Raw genomic sequence first — 18,366 nt, 5'->3', positions numbered from 1 at the left:
CCCTTGCTCAGTGGGTTAACGATCTGGTGTTGCCGTGAGCTGTGGTGTAGGTTGCAGACGCGGCTCGGATCCCGCGTTGCTGTGGCTCTGGCGTAGGCTGGTGGCTACAGCTTCGATTCGACCCCTAGCCTGGGAATCTCCATATGCCGCCGGAGTGGCCCAAGAAATAGCAACAACAACAACAAAAAGACAAAAAAAAAAAAATGCTGTTTCATGAAAAAAGCTGCTAATTCAGCTTATAACTCATCCAACTGCATAAGTCCTCTCTCTCAGCCACAGTTTTTCAGGAGACAGCAGAAGTGCTTTCTGCAACAGCCCATTTCATCATGTAGAACTTCTTCTTTGGCCACACTCAAGGCACATGGAAGTTCCCAGACGAGGGACAGAACCCTCAACGCAGCAACCCAAGCCACTGCAGTGACAACACCAGGTCCTTAACCTGCTGAACCACCAGGGAACTCTGAATATCTTAAAATATATACTTACAGGTCAAGATGTAATAAAATGAATAATTTTGACTGCTTCCAGTACATAGTGAGTACTGTGAGTACATAGTGATGGAGAATACAACTAACAGTCTGGTGCCACTCCCACTGTGCAAATGTGCCTGGCACTGTGGAATGCAGTGTAGACTTAAATGATCTCTTCGCTGCACCAGCTCTGCTCCCACACCTGTGCTCTCTTCCACAGCTGCATCTTCTTACCATCACTGACCCTCTGGCTCTTCCTCCCCTCTGAGGAGGGCAAGGGCTGTCCTGGTTATGCCTCAAGGGCTACCGAGTAACACGATATATTAATAAATAGGACTCACTTCCTTTTTAAAAATGTACTTCTCATTTTACCCCCTATGAAATCATAAACTTTTGCCATGTTACAAAAATGCAGTCCTGGTTTATTATACCTTATCTCACAAATCCAAGCTAGGATAATCCATCCCTTCCCCAACCACCTCCCGAGTGTACCAATTCAGAGCAAATCAGCAAATCTAAATCCGAAACCTGAAATTAACACAGATAGCCCCTAATTTACAAATACTGGATTTCCCACACCAACCACTCATACTAACTAAAGCCCCCACTCTACCTTGAGCAATCAACTCAGGTTAGGAGAAGGCCTTTGGAAAAACAGGACAGTCTGAGAGTTAGGGTGAGCCTCACAGAGATGCAAGAGCAGCCAAGCTTCAGTAATTGATCCTTGATTTCAGGAACACAGGTACATGGCTATCCTTATTTTACAACCGAGGAAATGTCACTGGCCAAGCAAAGCCCATTAACAATACCTGGGAAATAAAACTAGAAGCTGGGTGATAAAATAAAGTCTGACCTGTTTCTCCTTCCCTTTGTGTTTGGTCTAGTTCCACTTGCTCACAGGGTCTTGCTCACAGGGTGCCACGTGCAGAAGCCTTGCCCCGGACGCGACGCGACAGGACTCCGCCTGCAGCTCCGGGACACTCAATTCAAGATGGCGGCGGCGGCCGGCCCAGTGCGGCTGCGCGGCGCCCAGCACTGTGGGAGTTGAGAACCGCACAGCTGTGCCTCCCCTGGAGAGCCGCGCTCCTCCGCTTCCCTCCAAGGAGATCCCTGTAAAGCAGTCCTGCTGTCTGCCTGTCCAGGACAGTGTGGATGCTAGAAAGCAAGCGTGTACCTCTTTCTTCTTTCATCAGGGAATAAAGCTTCCCTTTGCTTCTGAACCTAACTCGTCTCATTCTACGGCTCAAATAACACTGGGCAGGAGGAGCTTTGTTGGGGCCCAACTTGGGAGGGTGGGTAACAAACTCAAGTTTAGGGAAGGAATTTGCCTGAAGGTGCCCAGCTGGACCAGCCCAGATCTTGACAAGATCATTCTAGACCGAGGGTTGGCAAATGTTTTCAGTACAAGGCCAGATAGTAAATGTTGTGGAGTTTCCACTGTGGCTCAGCAGGTTAAGAAACTGACTGCCATCCATGAGGATACAGGTTCGATCCCTGGCCTTGCTCAGTGGGTTAAGGATCTAGCATTGCCGCGAGCTGTGGTGTAAGTCACAGATGGGGCTTGAATCTAGCATTGCTGTGGCCAGAAGCTGTGACTCTAATTCAACTAGACTGGGAACTTCCATATGCTGCAGGTGCAGCCCTTAAATAAAAATTAAAAAGTATACGTTTTAAGCTTTGTGGGCCGTATGTCTCTGAGGCAACTTCTCCACTCTGTCGGAGTAGCAGGAAAGCTGCCATAGACAGTATGTAAACCACCATGGCTGTGCTCCAGCAAAACTATTTATGGACAGTGAACTTTGAATGTCAGATAATTTCCACGAGTCACAAAACAGTATTCTTCTTTTGATTTTTTTTTCACCATTTAAAAATGTAAAAACCATTCTTAGCTCAAGGGCTATACAAAAATAGGCAGTGAGCCTAACCTGCCTGCCGGCCACCACCAGTCCTGCAAAGGAAGGTGTGTGTGGCGCACAGCAGAGACCCTCGTCATACAATGATGTCAGACGCAAGCTTGGCCAATTAGAACAGTATCTTTTTTACCCAGAAAATAAAAAAGGAAACCCTGGCACCACAACTTGGACTAACATGGTGGTTAGCATGACTCTGTGGTGAGCTGTAGTGTAGGTTACAGACAAGGCTCAGATCTGGTGTTGCTGTGGCTGTGGTATAGGCCAGCAGCTACAGCTCCAACTGGACCCCTAGCCTGGGAACCTCCATATGCCATGGGTGCAACCCTAAAAAGACAAAAAGAAAAAAAAATGTTGAATTGAATGAATAAATGATTGGAAAGCCACAAAATCAATCTGCAGTTGATTTCATAAAATACAACCTGCTTACATGGTGAAGGCATCTTATAAATATACATTCTCCTATGAAAAAATGAAAATGCTGTTGTTCCCTGGTAGCCTAGTGGCCAAAGGATCTGGCATTGTCACTGCTGTGGGTTCCATACCTGGCCCAGGAACTTCCACATGCCGCTGGGTATGGCCAGGGAAGGAAGGAGGGAGGGAGGAAGGCGGGAAGGAAGAACTGTTATATTTTCATGATTCTTTCACATGAATAATTCATTTAAAAACACATACCGGGGAGTTCCCGTCGTGGCGCAGTGGTTAACGAATCCGACTAGGAACCATGAGGTTGCGGGTTCGTCCCTGCCCTTGCTCAGTGGGTTAACGATCCAGCGTTGCCGTGAGCTGTGGTGTAGGTTGCAGACGCGGCTCGGATCCTGCGTTGCTGTGGCTCTGGCATAGGCCGGTGGCTACAGCTCCGATTCGACCCATAGCCTGGGAACCTCCATATGCCGTGGGAGCGGCCCAAGAAATAGCAAAAAGACAAAAAATAAATAAATAAATAAATAAAAACACATACTGGAGTTCCCGTCGTGGCACAGTGGTTAACGAATCCGACTAGGAACCATGAGGTTGCAGGTTCAATCCCTGGCTTCGCTCAGTGAACTAAGGATCCAGCGTTGCCATGAGCTATGGTGTAGGTCGCATATGCGGCTCGGATCTCGCGTTGCTGTGGCTGTGGTGTAGAGTGGCGGCTACAGCTCCAATTAGACCCCAGCCTGAAAACCTCCATATGCTGTGGGTACGGCCCTAGAAAAGACCAAAAAAAAAACAAAAAACCACATACTAAGCACCTACCTGTGTACAAGGTATTGAACTATGTGTTGTGAAGTATAGAATTTCTGTTCTCAGAGAACTTTTAGACTAAAAGCTAAGACATACTACAAGCAACATCAAGAAAGGACAAACAGGAGTTCCCATTGTGGCACAGTGCAAACGAATCTGACTAATATCCATGAGGACACGGCCAATCCCTGGCCTCGATCAGTGGGTCAGTGATCCGTCGTTGCTGTGAGCTGTGGTGTAGGTTCCAGATGTGGCTCGGATTCCAAGCTGCTGTTGCTATGGCTGTGGCCAGCACCTGTAGCTCCAGTACGACCCCTAGCCTGGGAACTTCCATATACTGTGAGTTCGGCCCTGAAAAAGCAAGGAAGGCAGGAGAGAGGGAGGGAGGGAAAAAAGAAGGAAGGGAGAAATGACAGAGAGTGAGAAGAGGCCTAAGACAGGAAAAGACAAAGCTAAGTTAGTTTAGCTTCCTGCTGAGGGCTGCCTGCTGTCTTCATTCTCTCCTGTGACCCTTCTGTGTGACATCCCTGCTTAACAGATGAGGGTGCAGGCTCAAATTAGGGCAGTGAACCAACTGTCCAAGGTGGCCTCCTGACTCTGAATCCTTGAATCTTTCCACCATGGGTTTTTTTGGGGGGGTTTTGTTGTTGTTGTTGTTTTTGCCATGGCTCATGGCATGCAGAAGTTCCCAGGCCAGAGATCAAACCCATGCCAGAGCAGCAACCAGAGCCACAGTGTGTGACAACACCAGATCCTTAACCTGCTGTACCACAGGGAAACTCCCACCACAGTCTTTTCCTTTTGACATGCTGAAAGTCAGATGACTCCCTCAATTACATACTTCCCTTTATCCTTAGAGTCAGAAGCTGAGGGGTCCTGGCTACTCAAAGGGTAAAAAAATCATTTAAATATACACAAATATGCCAAACACTCCAACAGACCCCTAAGTTCATGAATGAATGAATGAATTCAAATACAAGTGTTTGGCCAGTTGCTTTGTCTGATTCATCTGCTCAACCAAAATGCCTGGGTGCCCCTCTTAACCATTTATGTGCTCCAGCTTTCTAACACTTTTTTTTTTTTTTTTTTTTTGGGCTTTTATCTTTTTAGGGCCGCACCTGTGGCATATGGAGCTTCCCAGGCTAGGGGTCTAATCAGAGCTATAGCCGCTGGCCTCGCCACAGCCATAGCAACGCGGGGTCCGAGCCACGTCTGCAACCTACACCACAGCTCACGGCAACGCCAGATCCCCAACTCACTTGAGCAAGGTCAAGGATCGAACCAGAAACCTCACGGTTCCCAGTCGGATTCCCTCCCACTGCGCCATGATGGGAACTCCTCCTAATACATTTTTATACTCCTTCAAACACACCATCAAAACATATTATTTAAAAAAGTATGGTACAGTGCGTTAAAGATCCAACATTGCTGCAGCTGTGCTGCACATCACAGCTGTAGCTTGAACTCAATCATTGGCCTCATGCTGTGGGTAGGACCAAAAAAGGATAAAAAAAAGGTAAAAAGAATATGGAAGGGGGCAGCTGTATAACTCTGTGAATATACTAAAAGTCACTGGATATACACTTTATTTTTTTATTGTTTATTTTGTCTTTTTAGGGCCGTATGTGCAACATATGGAAGTTCCCAGACTAGGATCGGATAGGAGCTGCACCTGTCAGCCTACACCACAGCCACAGCAATGAAGGATGCTTAACCAAGTGAGGTGAGGGATTGAACCCACATCCTCATGGATACTAGTTGGGTTCACTACCACTGAGCCACAATAGGAACTCCCTGGATAAGCACTTTAAATGATACGTTTTGAGGAATGTGAATTACATCTAAATAATGCTGTTTTGGAGTTCCCTGGTGACTCAGTGGGCTAAGGATCCAGCGCTGTCACTACTGTAGCTGGGTTGCAGCTGTGGTGCAGGTTCAATCCCTGGTCCAGAAACTTCTACACACCATGGGTGTAGCCCATAAATAAATAATGCTATTTTTTAAAGTAAGTTATTTCTAAATGTTTTCTACTAAAATACTATTAATATTAGTATTCTATTCATTATTAATTGCATTGTCATTATAACAGCTATTATTAATAAAGAGCAGCTGGAGTTCTCTTGTGGTGCAGCAGGTTAAGGATCCGGCATTGTCACTGCTGTGGCATGGGTTCAGTCCCTCATATGGGAACTTCCATATGCCATGAGCACAGCCAAGAAAAAAAAAAAAAAGAGCAGTGCTGAATTTCATTCATGCTTTATTTATTTATTTATTTATTGGTCACCCTGCAGCATATGGAGTTCCCAGGCCAGGGATCAGATCTGAGCTGAGATGACCTTAAGCCACAGCTGAGGCCACCCCAGATACTTAAACCACTGTGTCAGGGCTGGAGATTGAACCTGCATCCCAGAGCTCCAAGAGAGCTCCCAACATGCCACCAATCCTGTTGTGCCACAGCAGGAACTCCTCATTCATGTTTTAGATAAAAAAATTTGGCAACATCTATCAAAATAATTTTTTAAACACCATCCTTCCATTTTTTTGGGTCTTTTTGCCATTTCCAGGGCCACTCCCGTGGCATATGGAGGTTCCCAAGCTAGTGGTCTCATCATAGCTGTAGCCGCCAGACTACACCAGAGCCACAACAACTCGGAATTCTAGCTGTGCCTGCAACCTACACCACATCTCACGACAACGCTGGATCTTAACCCACTGAGCAAGGCCAGAGATGGAACCCGCAACCTCATGGTTCCTAGTCGGATTGGTTAACCACTGAGCCACGATGGGAACTCCGCGTTTTGTTTTTTTTTGGGGGGAGGGCGCTAATGCTGTCGTTTATTGCGTGGAAGAGGGGCGTGGGGGTTAGTGGGCGCTGCTGCCTAAGCTCGTCAGTACATTCATCACAGCGGTGGGATCCTCTGCCTCACCCCCATGCCCAGGCACTGCCAGGATCACTGGTCCCTGGCACTGGAGGGAGGTGGATGTGCCTGCTCCGGGGAGGTAACCACGTACAGGCTGGTTATTGCGTGACCGCAACGGGGGCAGCGGAAGCCGGTGGACCAAGTACTGCACTTAAAAAACAATCCTCATCAGATAGTGGGCCACCGCGGTGGTCCAGGCTCCCCCACCACCTCTTGCTCTCTTGCCCAGTGCAGCCCTGTCCCCCCCTCACAGTTGGGGGAAGTGAAGCACGGAGGTGAAGGGAGCCCGACACAAGGCCGCTGGGGGCAGGGGCCATGTAAACACAGCCCTTTTGGAGTTCCTTTGTGGCATAGCCAGTTAAGGATCTGATGTTGTCACTGCAACAGCTTGGGTCACTGCTGTGGCTTGGGTTCAATCCCTGGCCCAGGACCTTCCGCGTGCCAAGGAAGCAGCCAAAACAAAATCAAACCAAAAAAACCCAATCCTTTTAACCCAGCTATTTTTCCACTTTGGAATTTATCCAACATATACACTGACATTGATTTGCAAAGAAATAAAAAAGACTGTTCTGAGCCTCTGTTTTTATTTTCTAAAATTTAGAGTTGAACTAACCATTCCACGGCATTAAGAACAGGGACCTGGGAATCAAATGCCAGGTCATGACTTACCCACTCTGTGAATCTGATGTCAACTTAATCTATTCAAATCTCAGTTATAAAATGGGGATAACAATGGTGCTACCACACAGGATTGCTATGAGACTTAGGTAACAAAATACATGTAAGAACTTAACAAGTAACCAGCACATATTAAGTATCTATAAATACTGACTATTAAAACCATTACTGTTATGCAAACTATTGACTTTGGAATGGATAAGCAATGAGATCCTGCCATATAGCACTGGGAACTCTATGCTTAGTCACTTACGATGGAGCATGATAATGTGAGAAAAAAGAATGTATACATGTATGCGTAACTGGGTCACCTTGCTATACAGTAGAAAATTGACAGAACACTGAAAACCAGCTATAATGGAAAAAATAAAAATCACTATAAATGAAAAAAAAATTACTATTGTTCACAGGAGAGACACTTTTTAGATGAATTATGCCCCATCTATACAATGAAATTCTACAGAGATTTGAAAAAGGAGGAATATTTACATTAATTTATGTGGAAAGAATTCTCAGATTTTACGTGAAAAAAAGCCAACTGCTAAGCAAGGCTATAGAACGATCCCAGTTATAAATGTAAAAACTCATCTGTATATGTCCATTATATAAGCATGTAAATATGTGTTCATATATACACATAAACACATGCATATATATGTGAGTATATTGTGCATTTATGTGTATATATACAAAGAAAATTTCTGGAAGAATACTCAGAAACTGGGTACTAGGATGGAGGAGAAAGAGGCATGTTTACTCTTCGCTTTGTAACACTTAGAACCATATGTTTTTTTTCAAATGAGCAAAGTTTTCATTTGAAAAAAAATAAACAGAGGAGCTCCAGCTGTGGTGCAATGGGATCAGCAGCATCTTGGAAGCACTGGGACACAGGTTCAATCCCCAGCCTGGCACAGTGCACTTAGGATCTGGTGTTGCTGCAGTTGTGGCTTAGGTTGAGACTATGGCTGGAATCTGATCCCAGGCCCAGGAGCTCCATATGCCGAGGGGCAGACAAAAATAAATAAATAAAAAGAATAGTGTTTAAAATTACTTGCTTTCCCAAAAAAAGCACTTTGATTAAAGAAAAGGTATTGACAAAAGAAAGTTTCCACTGATTTCTAAAATTGGCAGTAGATAGAAAAACCCTGAATACACATTAAAAGAAACAGTCCACTGTGAAAGAACAGACTCTATCTGAGGTTCTGTGTTATGTTCAATCCTATCAGAGATCTATTAATTACTAGCTTCTGAAAATATCCACCTTATCTGCAAAGTAAAAGCACCGAGACTTTCATCTTCAGTTTCAAATATTGCTTTTTTATTTTTAACGTACTTAAAAACCTACTGAATTTATATAGTATTGACTTAAAAGGCAATAGACATAATACAATTACGTTTTAAATTTCCATCACCTTGTGTTTCATTTTGATTTCATTTTTTAAACTTGGGCTTAAAATAACACCTCGAAAAAATTTAAACATCTTTACATCTCCTCAAATTCTCACCGCAACACAAAGCAACTTTCAGAAATGATTTCAATAGAACAGATTAAAATTACAGCAAGACTTTGCATGCTAAAGAGATATAAAACTCAAAAGAGAAAGAACACTGCTGCTGAGACTGAAAGACCAAAAAGTAAGAGGGACAAGTACTTTATATCTGGTCCATCTTTTAGAAGTTTTGACCAACAAAGAGCATCTTTTTTGGGGGGAGGGGTAGGTGTGGCACATGAAGTTTCCAGGCCAGGGATCAGATCCTCAACTGTGGCAACACTGGATCCCTAAACCACTGTGCTGGGCTGGGAATGGAACCTGAGTCCCAGTGTTCCCAAGATGCCGAGGATCCTGTTGCGCCACAGTGGGAACTTCACAAACTGCATGTTTTTATGAAAGAGGCAGCAGTGCCTCATAATTTTAAAAGATGACTGTGTCTATATGTTAAATGCCAAAAAGAACATTAATCTCCTTTGGCAGTGTTGAAATGACACTTAGATGTTACTGGAAAGCAAACTGCCTGAAACACCCACAGTTTGTCTTATCAATTAGAGGAAACATTAAGAATATCAGCTTTTTTTTTTTTTTTTTTGCTTTTTAGGGCTGTACCCATGGCATATGAAAGTTCGTAGGCTAGAGGTCCAATCGGAGCTACAAATGGCCTACGCTACAGCCACAACTAACACAGGATCCTAGCTGCATCTGCAACCTACACCACAGCTCATGACAACACCGGATTCCCGACCCACTGAGCAAGGACAGGGATCGAGCCTGCATCCTCGTGGATACTAGTCAGATTTGTTTTTGCTGTGCCACAATGGGAACTCAAAGAATATCATCCAATCTAAGATTAGTTACCAGAACTATTCACTAAGGAAGGCTGTGAATATGTTCATCAAAGATCTCTTAACAGAAGGGACAGTCCTCTTCAGATGATGGTTTGGGTTGAACAGAATGGAAAATGTCCATGATTTCTCTCCCATTGACCCTCAGGAGCTCACTTTTTTTCAGAGCCTTCTCACAATACCCCCCAATGGGAAGCAGACCCTTGTAGAGAAGAGAAGAACTGGATTCCCACCTTACTACACATGGGCCAAGGCACGTAAGCAGGAGGGACCTCAATGCCTGTGGGCCCTGCCACTGCTTCACTCAATATGTAATATCTCATATACCTTCCTAGTACTGGCAGATGAGTCATCGTTTGTAACATAATCAAACCCACATATTTACTCAAATCTAATCACTCTCACCATTTCCATTGCTACTAGATCAAACCCCACTCTAGATCAAACCCCCATTCTCTCGCCTGCCAGGTCTTGCTGCACCTAATGTTACCTGTTCAAGTCCATCCTCTACCCAGAGATCAGTGTAGTTTTTTTTCTTTTCTCTTTGTGGCTGCTCCTATGGCATATGGAAGTTCCTGAGCTAGGAGTCGAATCAGAACTGCAGCTTCAGTCTTCACCACACGGGAGCAACACGGGATCCGAGCCGTACAGGTGAGCTATGCTGGAGCTCAGGGCAACCCCATATCCTTTACCCACTGAGCCCAGGCCAGGACTCAAACCCGCATCCGCAAGGAGACAACATCGGATTCTTAACCCAATGAGCCACAACAGAAACTTCCAAGGGATGTTTTAAAAATACATCAGATCACATCTTTCCTCTGCTTTAAAACCTTCCGAAGCTTTGCTATCACATTTGGAATGAAATTCAAACTCTTTCCCAAGGCACATAGGACCTTGCCTGAGAGGTCACTGCCTCCCCTCAAACCTCATCTGCTCCTTCCCCTGACCTAAATGCTAGCCCACACAAGCCTCCCTCCTGTTCTGTAGAGGACCCAAGCTCACTGTCATCTCAGTGCCTCTGCATTTGCTATTCCCACCATCCAGAACACTCTTCCCTCCCTTTCCCAAGGCTGAGTCTCTCTCATAACTCAGGTCTCAGCTCAAGTCACCTCCTCACACCCTATGCAAACGACACAGCACCCCTGCTGCATGCTATGCTCTGCTTTTCTTTCACTACATGAAATTCTTACTTGTCTCTGACTTTGCTGGCTGTCTCCCTCTCCCACAACCACCATTAGTCCACCATCTCCATGAGAGCAGAAACCCTGTGTTTATGTACCTCTGTATCCACAATGCCTGGCATGGTCATAGGAGTCAAAAAAAAAAAAAAAAAAAACACTGATTAATGGTTAGAATTTACAGTTATTTTTGTTTTGCTCTGTTTTGTCTTTTGCTTTAAAATAAAAAATTGTTTTTTGGAACCACATCTGTAGCATATGGAAGTTCCCAGGCTAGGGGTTGAATCAGAGCTGCAGCTGCTGGCCTACACCACAGCCACAGCAACATGGGATCCGAGCTGCATCTGTGACCTACACCACAGTCACAGCAACACCAGATATGAACCACATCTCTGACCTACCAGATCCTTAACCCACTGAGCATGGCCAGGGATAGAACCCACATCCTCATGGATACTATCTGGGTTCATAACCCTCTGAGATACAACAGGAATTCATACGATTTTTTTTTTTTTTTTTTTTTTTTTGCTTTTTTTTGGGCCACACCTGAAGCCTATGGAAGTTCCCAGGTTAGGGAGTCGAATCAGAGCTGCAGCTGCCAGCCTACACCACAGCCACAGCAACGTCAGATCCTTAACCCACTGAGCAAGGCCAGGGATTGAACCCAAGTCCTCATGGATACATCAATCCATGAGGATACAGGGGATTTGCTTCCACTGCACCACAATAGGAATGCCCTATAATTATTTTTGAATCATTTATTTTCTCAAATAGAGGTCAAAAGTACAGCTGTGTACTGTGTACAGTTAGTACTGTGTTCTAAGCAATAGAGTTTTTTCTTTGAATGGGGTCCTAAATTAGAGAACAATATATTTGCAACTTACATCATTAACAAAGGGCTAATTTCTTAATTCTTTTCAAAAATCTTCCAGTTAAGAAAGTCACTGACAAAATGCACAAATGGTACATACAGTGCACTGAAAAGTAAGATAAATGACTCCTAAATATAAGTAGAGGTGCACATTTCTTCACTCAAGGCAAACACAAAATAAAACTACCAGACACCATTTTTCACTTTACAGCATGGTAGAGATCAAAAATATAATAACGGGAGTTCCCGTGGTGGCTCAGCAGTAACAAGCCCAACTAATATCCATGAGGACACAGGTTTGATCCCTGGCCCCACTCAGTGGGTTAAGGATCCAGCGTTGCAGTGAGCTGTGGTGTAGGTTGCAGACGGGGCTGTGGCGCAGGCCAGCAGCTATAGCTCCAATTCAACCGCTAGCCTGGGAACTTCCACAGGCCACGGGTGTGGCCCTAAAAACAAAATATATGTAAAATAACACTTTATAGAGTATGAAGAAACAGTCTCTCACACATTGCTGGTGATGGTGCTGCTCTCTTTTTGTAGAGCAATTTGGAATTACCTATGGAAATGACAAGCACAAATGCCCTCTGACTCATGACTTAACTTTCAGGAATTTATCCTACGGATATACTTTCATGAAAGCAAAATAATGTACATGTACAATGATATTCACGGCAGCATTTCCTACGGACAAGAAATAATGTGAGGAGTCAGGAAATTACAGGACATCCATACAATGGAACGACAGGCAGCTGCATAAAAGAACTGGGCAGCTCTTTATAGACTGATACAGAACATTCTCCATGACATGTTGGTGAGTTAAAAAAGCAGGTTTCAGGACAATATTGGGATTTTGTTTGTTTGGTTTTTGTAAATATCTGATATGTTTGTAAATACAGAGAATGTCTCTGAAATGAAACACAAAATGCCAGGAACTTTGGTTACATTAAGGGAAAATAACTCAAAGGCTGGGGAATGGAGAAAGGCTTGCTTTTGTACCTTTTAAACTTAAGCTATTATTTATGTGATTTTTAACCACCCCCACAAAAATCAATGTAAAAGGATCATGTTCATGCACAAAAAGATTTCAAATTATTGATCTGGAAGACCTCTCAAGATGTCTTCCAAACGTTAGATTGTGTGCTGTTCCAAAATTTCAGAGGTTGGGGGAAAAAAAAAATCTTTAAAAAAAAGGAGTTCCCGTCGTGGCGCAGTGGTTAATGAATCCAACTAGGAACCATGAGGTTGCAGGTTCGATCCCTGGCCTTGCTCAGTGAGTTGAGGATCCAGCATTGCCGTGAGCTGTGGTGTAGGTTGCAGATGCGGCTCGGATCCTGCATTGCTGTGGCTGTGGTGTAGGCCGGTGGCTACAGCTCCAATTAGACCCCTAGCCTGAGAACCTCCATATGCCATGGGTGCAACCCTAAAAAGACAAAAAAAAAAAAAAAATGTTGAATTGAATGAATAAATGATTGGAAAGCCACAAAATCAATCTGCAATTGATTTCATAAAATACAACCTGCTTACATGGTGAAGGCATCTTATAAATATACATTCTCCTATGAAAAAATGAAAATGCTGTTGTTCCCTGGTAGCCTAGTGGCCAAAGGATCTGGCATTGTCACTGCTGTGGGTTCCCCTCTGAGGGAGGGGCCCTAGAAAAGACAAAAAGACAAAAATGAAAAAATAAAATTTCAGAGGTTGATAAAAAGATACATTCTAACCTTTATTCCTTTTGCACAATAGTACTTGAGAAATAATTATTCTTTGACTTAACAGACTTTTTTCTCATTCCAGCACCAGAGACCATCCTTCTCAACTAAGAGTTCCACCACCTGAAGGCCTCAGCCCTACCCCACACAGCTCGTCAGTCTATGCAAGAGATGATATACTTCTGGAAGGTTATATTTTGAAATGTAATATAAACAATAGATATTTATTGAGCCTGAAAGACGCCATCACAATAAATAGTATAAGAGAATTTGAATGCCTTCTAGGGCTTTTCATCTCATCTAGTTTGGGAGCTAAGATATGTTTATATGAAAAAAATAACCACCATGCTAGGAAGGATATCACAGCTGCCAAATAAGTTACACAAGTGAGCAATCCCTCAAGAAACTCAAGAGGAAACATCACATCCACTAGTGTAGTCAGGAAAGGCTTCAAAAGGGAAATAGAATCTGAGTTGGGCTTGACGGATGGTGGTCCAATGTGAATAAGCAAGGGACTGACTACACAGTAAGGGACATCCAGGTGGTTCAAGAACAAGTGAGCAGGCCCACCTGGACAAATGGAGCCTGCAGGTGTCAGGGAGCATTCCGAGCCCCTGGAAATCCACTTAATCAGCCCTTGAGCCTATATACTTCGAATGCCCTAGATTTACTATGATTTTTCCTAACATCTCCCAGAGATGTCATTTCATCTCCATGCTCATCATCTCAAAGCAAGCAAATTTAAGCTCTCATTCCCTCCCTCTGCAAACATCTCCAAACTCATCCTCCTGTTTCCAATCTCCACCAACTGATGGCACACAAGTCAAGACATGTGTTACTTTACATGCATAATCCATTCACCCCAAACCTGCCAACAGCTAATCACTGCTTGCAAAATAAAATGATTCTCCCTCTCATTTAAGGCCTCCTTTTTTTTTTTTTTTCTGTTTTCCTTTTTTTAGGGACATACCCATGGCATATGGAAGCTCCCAAGCTAGGGGTAGAATTGGAGCTGCAGCTGCTGGCCTATGCCACAGCCACAGCAACTCAGGATCTGAGCCGCCTCTGTGACCAACGCTGCAGAGGCCAGGGATCCAACCTGCATCCTCATGGAATCTATTCAGGTTTGTTTCCCCTGAGCCGCAATGGGAACTTCTCACTCCACACCTTCTAACGCTGCTCTCTCTCCACCTCTCACTCCATTACTGGACTCACACTCCTTAAACATAATGTACAAATGTCATGCCTGAGCCCATGATGTTCCTTTTACCTGGAAAAGTCTCCTTATTTTGTTCCCAGGTGGAGCACACATGGTTGTACAGGTTTCAAACTCTGTACTTTATATAAATGATATCCCCTGCCAGTGTTGGACAGTGCACAACCTCTGCAACCTTCTGAAGAAGGCTTGTTTCCATTCTCTCCCACCTTGAAGACATTCCCAGAACAACTCAATCGTTGAGCAATTATGCCTCTGCTCCTACATAGCCAACTTGACACTTTTTCTTCACCAAAAAAAAAGTTATAAGATTCGGAACATTGATAGTGCCTTGAACAGAGCAGATACTCAAAAGGTGCTTGCAAATTACGCTGGGTAAATCAACAAAGGCAGACTGTGAATAAGTGGTAAAGAGTCTTGAAGACCAAGAGATACAGTCAAGTTCTGACATTATTCGGTAGATGCCAAATATGGTTGAAGATCAGAATGATGTTTTAGAAAGACTAATTTCAGCAACCACAAGCAAACAGGGTTTGAGACACTATTCTCTAAGTACCACCTTAGCTCTCTGTCGAAGGAAGCCTGTGGGAGGCTCCCTCTGTAATGTGCAGCCTCCTCAGTCATTCAGTCATCCTTTAGTTTATCTATTTGGGATTACAGATAATGATTTTCGTATACCTACACTCAGAGTGAAGCTTAAAACTGGGCCATTAAGCCAAGAAAAACATGTTTTTGCCTGAAATATCTGCGTATCTAGGAAACAGTTCTGAGTTGAATAATTATATACATACATAAAATACATATACACAAATTAAACATTTATCTTCTTCCTTCACTTCTTTCGCAGTCTTCCTCTTTTCCATCTGTCTCTTCCCTTTTTGGTTTCTTTCTCTCCCCCTAAAAGTATTATTCATGGATCTCATTTCTTTCCAAATGCTTTACCTTAATGGTCTACAGACTGCCTCCCCCTCTTCCTAAAACTCCCTCCATCCTCCCCAAATTATTACTCAGGTTATTTCATTGTTTTTGCTTATATACTGACTTGGCCAACTCCCCTCCATATTTGCAATAATAATTCAAGTCTCCTGTTCCCTTTCCTAAAGTAGCTTGAACCTTCACTAACCTTAGAATTCAACAATTACTAGTCAATCATTTCAAGACCAAACATTTATGGCTCATTTTCTTATGGCCCTTTAAAAGAATCAGGGGCACTTATGTATTTAGATATATAAATTAATTTCACTGTATTGATGGAGTACCAAATAAGTAATTCTTATCTGTAAATCAAAAACTCAGAGCCTAATATATTAAACAAAATGAGTTTCCTAATGAATTTCCTTTCTTGGATTTCATGCCAAGATGATATACCAGTAATAGACTCCATGGTACCAGACAATTTTATTTAGTTCTCAGATTTTAATAAAAATCTTTATTCTCCAAAGGAAGATTATTACGTGGAAGTAATCCACTCCAGTATCAAGGCACATAGCACCACTGGAACCATGCACATTGCCCATCAAGAAAAGATTACCAGGCAAGCAACGGAATTTAAAACATGAACATGGAGGAGGAATCTTAAAATAGTATCCACGCTAAAACAGATTATACAATTTTGTGTTTGTGCCCAAAGAGGCTATCTCCCTTGAAAGTCCAACTTTACTGTTTATTCCTCCCACCAAATATGCAAAATAAACTCACTAGTCTTAAAAACACAAGTATGTTATCACTATTGAAAGGTAAGCACCATCTAAGGAAAGATCAAAATATTTTCCTTTCATTCTACTAAAGTGAAAAGAAAAACCATTAAATACTAGAATACTGTTTCTGGATTTAGGCAGTTTAAATGTTCCTCTTTTCCCAAGGATTTTTCCCTCCCTAAACTGAAGATCCCTCTGAAAGTCACAGCGTGAATCTCTAGTACCAAATAGTGGACAGGTGCTTTGCTAACTCTATACTTGATAGGAAAAGAAGAGAGAAAAGGGCACAGCCATCCATTATTTAGAGTCTATTGCTAAATTAATCTCCTTTATAACAATTCCATTACAGCACATGTTAGGCAGAGCGTATAGAGTGTGTGGGCTGTGTACAGCAGACCACACTCCACGATAACAAGGCTTCATTTTTTCAAAAACCATCCAAAAATTGGCAAATAATTCTAGTTGCTCTTAGCCCAAGGTCAAACTGTTAAATACCAATAATAAAAGTTTAGAAAAATCTAATTAACCGGTTGCTCTTTGCTCAAAAGTAAGCTACGAAGGTGGGAGTCTTGTTTATCTCTATCTGCCCCTCCCCACGGCTGGGGATTCGCCCTCAAAAGGGGCCTGTGCTGTGTGGACCGGAGCCGGCTAGAGCCGGTAGTGAGGACCAACCCGCCCCTTGGCTGGCCGCGCCTGGGGCCTCGCTGGACCCAGAACTCGTCCTGGCTTGGCCTCCCGGAGGTAAACAGGACGTAGACTGGACCGACGGACTGGACGGACAGACGCGACAAGACGGACGGGACGGGCAAAGAAGCAGTGCGTCCTACCCGGAGGGCTCCCTCCCAGGGCTGGCGGAGTACCTGCTCCGGTCATCCAGGCTGCGGTTGTCGGCTGCCGCGGCGCGCCAGTCGGGCAGTGTGCTAGCGCACAGCACCACCATGGACACGATCACGAACACCACCGACACGCTGGCCAGTATCTGTGCGGCCAGCGACGACGTGGGCTCCTCGAAGGTCCGCCGCATGCGCTCCAACCAGCGCCGGGAGGTGGGCGCCTCGGCACCGCCGGGTCGCGCGTCGTCGCGGCCCAGCGCGCCCGGCTCCTCGGCGGTGTAGAAGGTGTAGGTGTCGGACATGCGGTCGTCGAGTCGGCGCTGGCAGCAGTACTCGAGGTGCGCGCCCTCCAGGCCCCAGTAGATCATCTCATTGTAGAAGGAGAGTTCGCACATTCGCGGCGCGAAGCGCAGCTTGCCGTGGCCGCGCACGTAGAGCAGGATGAAGCCGAAGGCCTCCGAGTGCCGGTCGAAGAAGTACTCGTTGCGCTCGCGGTCGTAGTCGTCGCACACCTCGAGCACGTCGCGCTCTGAGCGGCAGCCGTGCAGCCGGCTCACGCGGCGCAGCGGGAAGTCCTTCAGTAGCTCCCGGGACAGAGAGTATCGGGCGCCGCCCACGTTCAACACCACCGAGGCCGCCCCGCTGCGCCCGAAGGTCATGGCTGGCCGCCCCGAGGCCCCGAGGCCCGAGGGCGCCGCCCCCCTGGCTACCTTGCGGGGCCTGCCTGCCGTTGGCCGACGGGGGAGCGCGCCGTCGGTGCTCGCGGGCTGTCCAGCGGGCTCTCCCTCCGGGCTCCGCTGCTGCCCTTCGCTGGATCAGAAGCCCCTCCGCTCTAGCCTCCTCGGCAGCCCAGCGTTGGCTGCTAGCGATGCTCCCTCCGCGCGGCGGTACCTGCTGGTGGCCCGGGAGTCCCCCCCGGCTCCAGCGCTGCGCCCCACTGGCCAGGAACGAGGCTACCAGCGCCGCCGCCCCTAGAGCCTCAGGGATGCCCCCTCCAAGGCCGGGGTGCCCTTTGAAGGCGGCGGCGCTGTCCCCCGTAAGGGGTGTGCGCGCCGAGAGGAGGCGCTGGTGCTGGATGGCTGCGGGTCGCCGGCGTTCCCTCCGGCCCTGGCTCCAAAAGCACCGCGCCGCCGTCCAGAGGCAAGAGGCAAAGTGAGCGGCTTCGGAGGCGGCGAAGAGCCGGCTCCGAGAGGCGGGGGCGGGGCCTCCTCGCGGTTCCCCCTCCTCGCCTCCCGGCTCCGCTCGGCTCACCTCCCTCCGCGCGCCGCCCTCCTCTTCCCACCCGCGCCCGCACCTCGCTCGGGCTGGGATTCCCCGG

At 45.6% G+C, this 18,366-nt stretch overlaps 1 protein-coding gene across 4 annotated transcripts in view; it reads right to left on the bottom strand.

The window, feature by feature from the left end:
* The window catches only part of KCNG3 (potassium voltage-gated channel modifier subfamily G member 3), a 70,218-nt gene extending 51,875 nt beyond the window's left edge, over window positions 1-18,343 (bottom strand). For 2 of the 4 annotated variants that reach the window (XM_085019441.1, XM_003354851.5), the window contains exon 1: window positions 17,076-18,332. In XM_085019441.1, the coding sequence (XP_084875567.1) occupies window positions 17,076-17,707 (632 nt within the window). In that variant the 5' untranslated portion in view covers window positions 17,708-18,332. Of the gene's footprint in view, window positions 1-17,042 lie in introns of all 4 variants that reach the window. The other 2 variants (XM_085019440.1, XM_003125195.5) reach the window with 2 other exon arrangements.
* Between the last annotated feature and the right edge of the window lie 23 nt (window positions 18,344-18,366).

The sequence above is a fragment of the Sus scrofa genome, chromosome 3 (assembly GCF_054392235.1).
Source record: "Sus scrofa isolate SSC_HxYL_T2T_F1_AM1 chromosome 3, Sscrofa_HxYL_maternal_Yorkshire_Landrace_v2.0, whole genome shotgun sequence".
Lineage (NCBI taxonomy): Eukaryota > Metazoa > Chordata > Mammalia > Artiodactyla > Suidae > Sus > Sus scrofa.
Note: the sequence above shows the minus strand (reverse complement) of the source record. Positions and strands in the feature narration are given on the sequence as shown.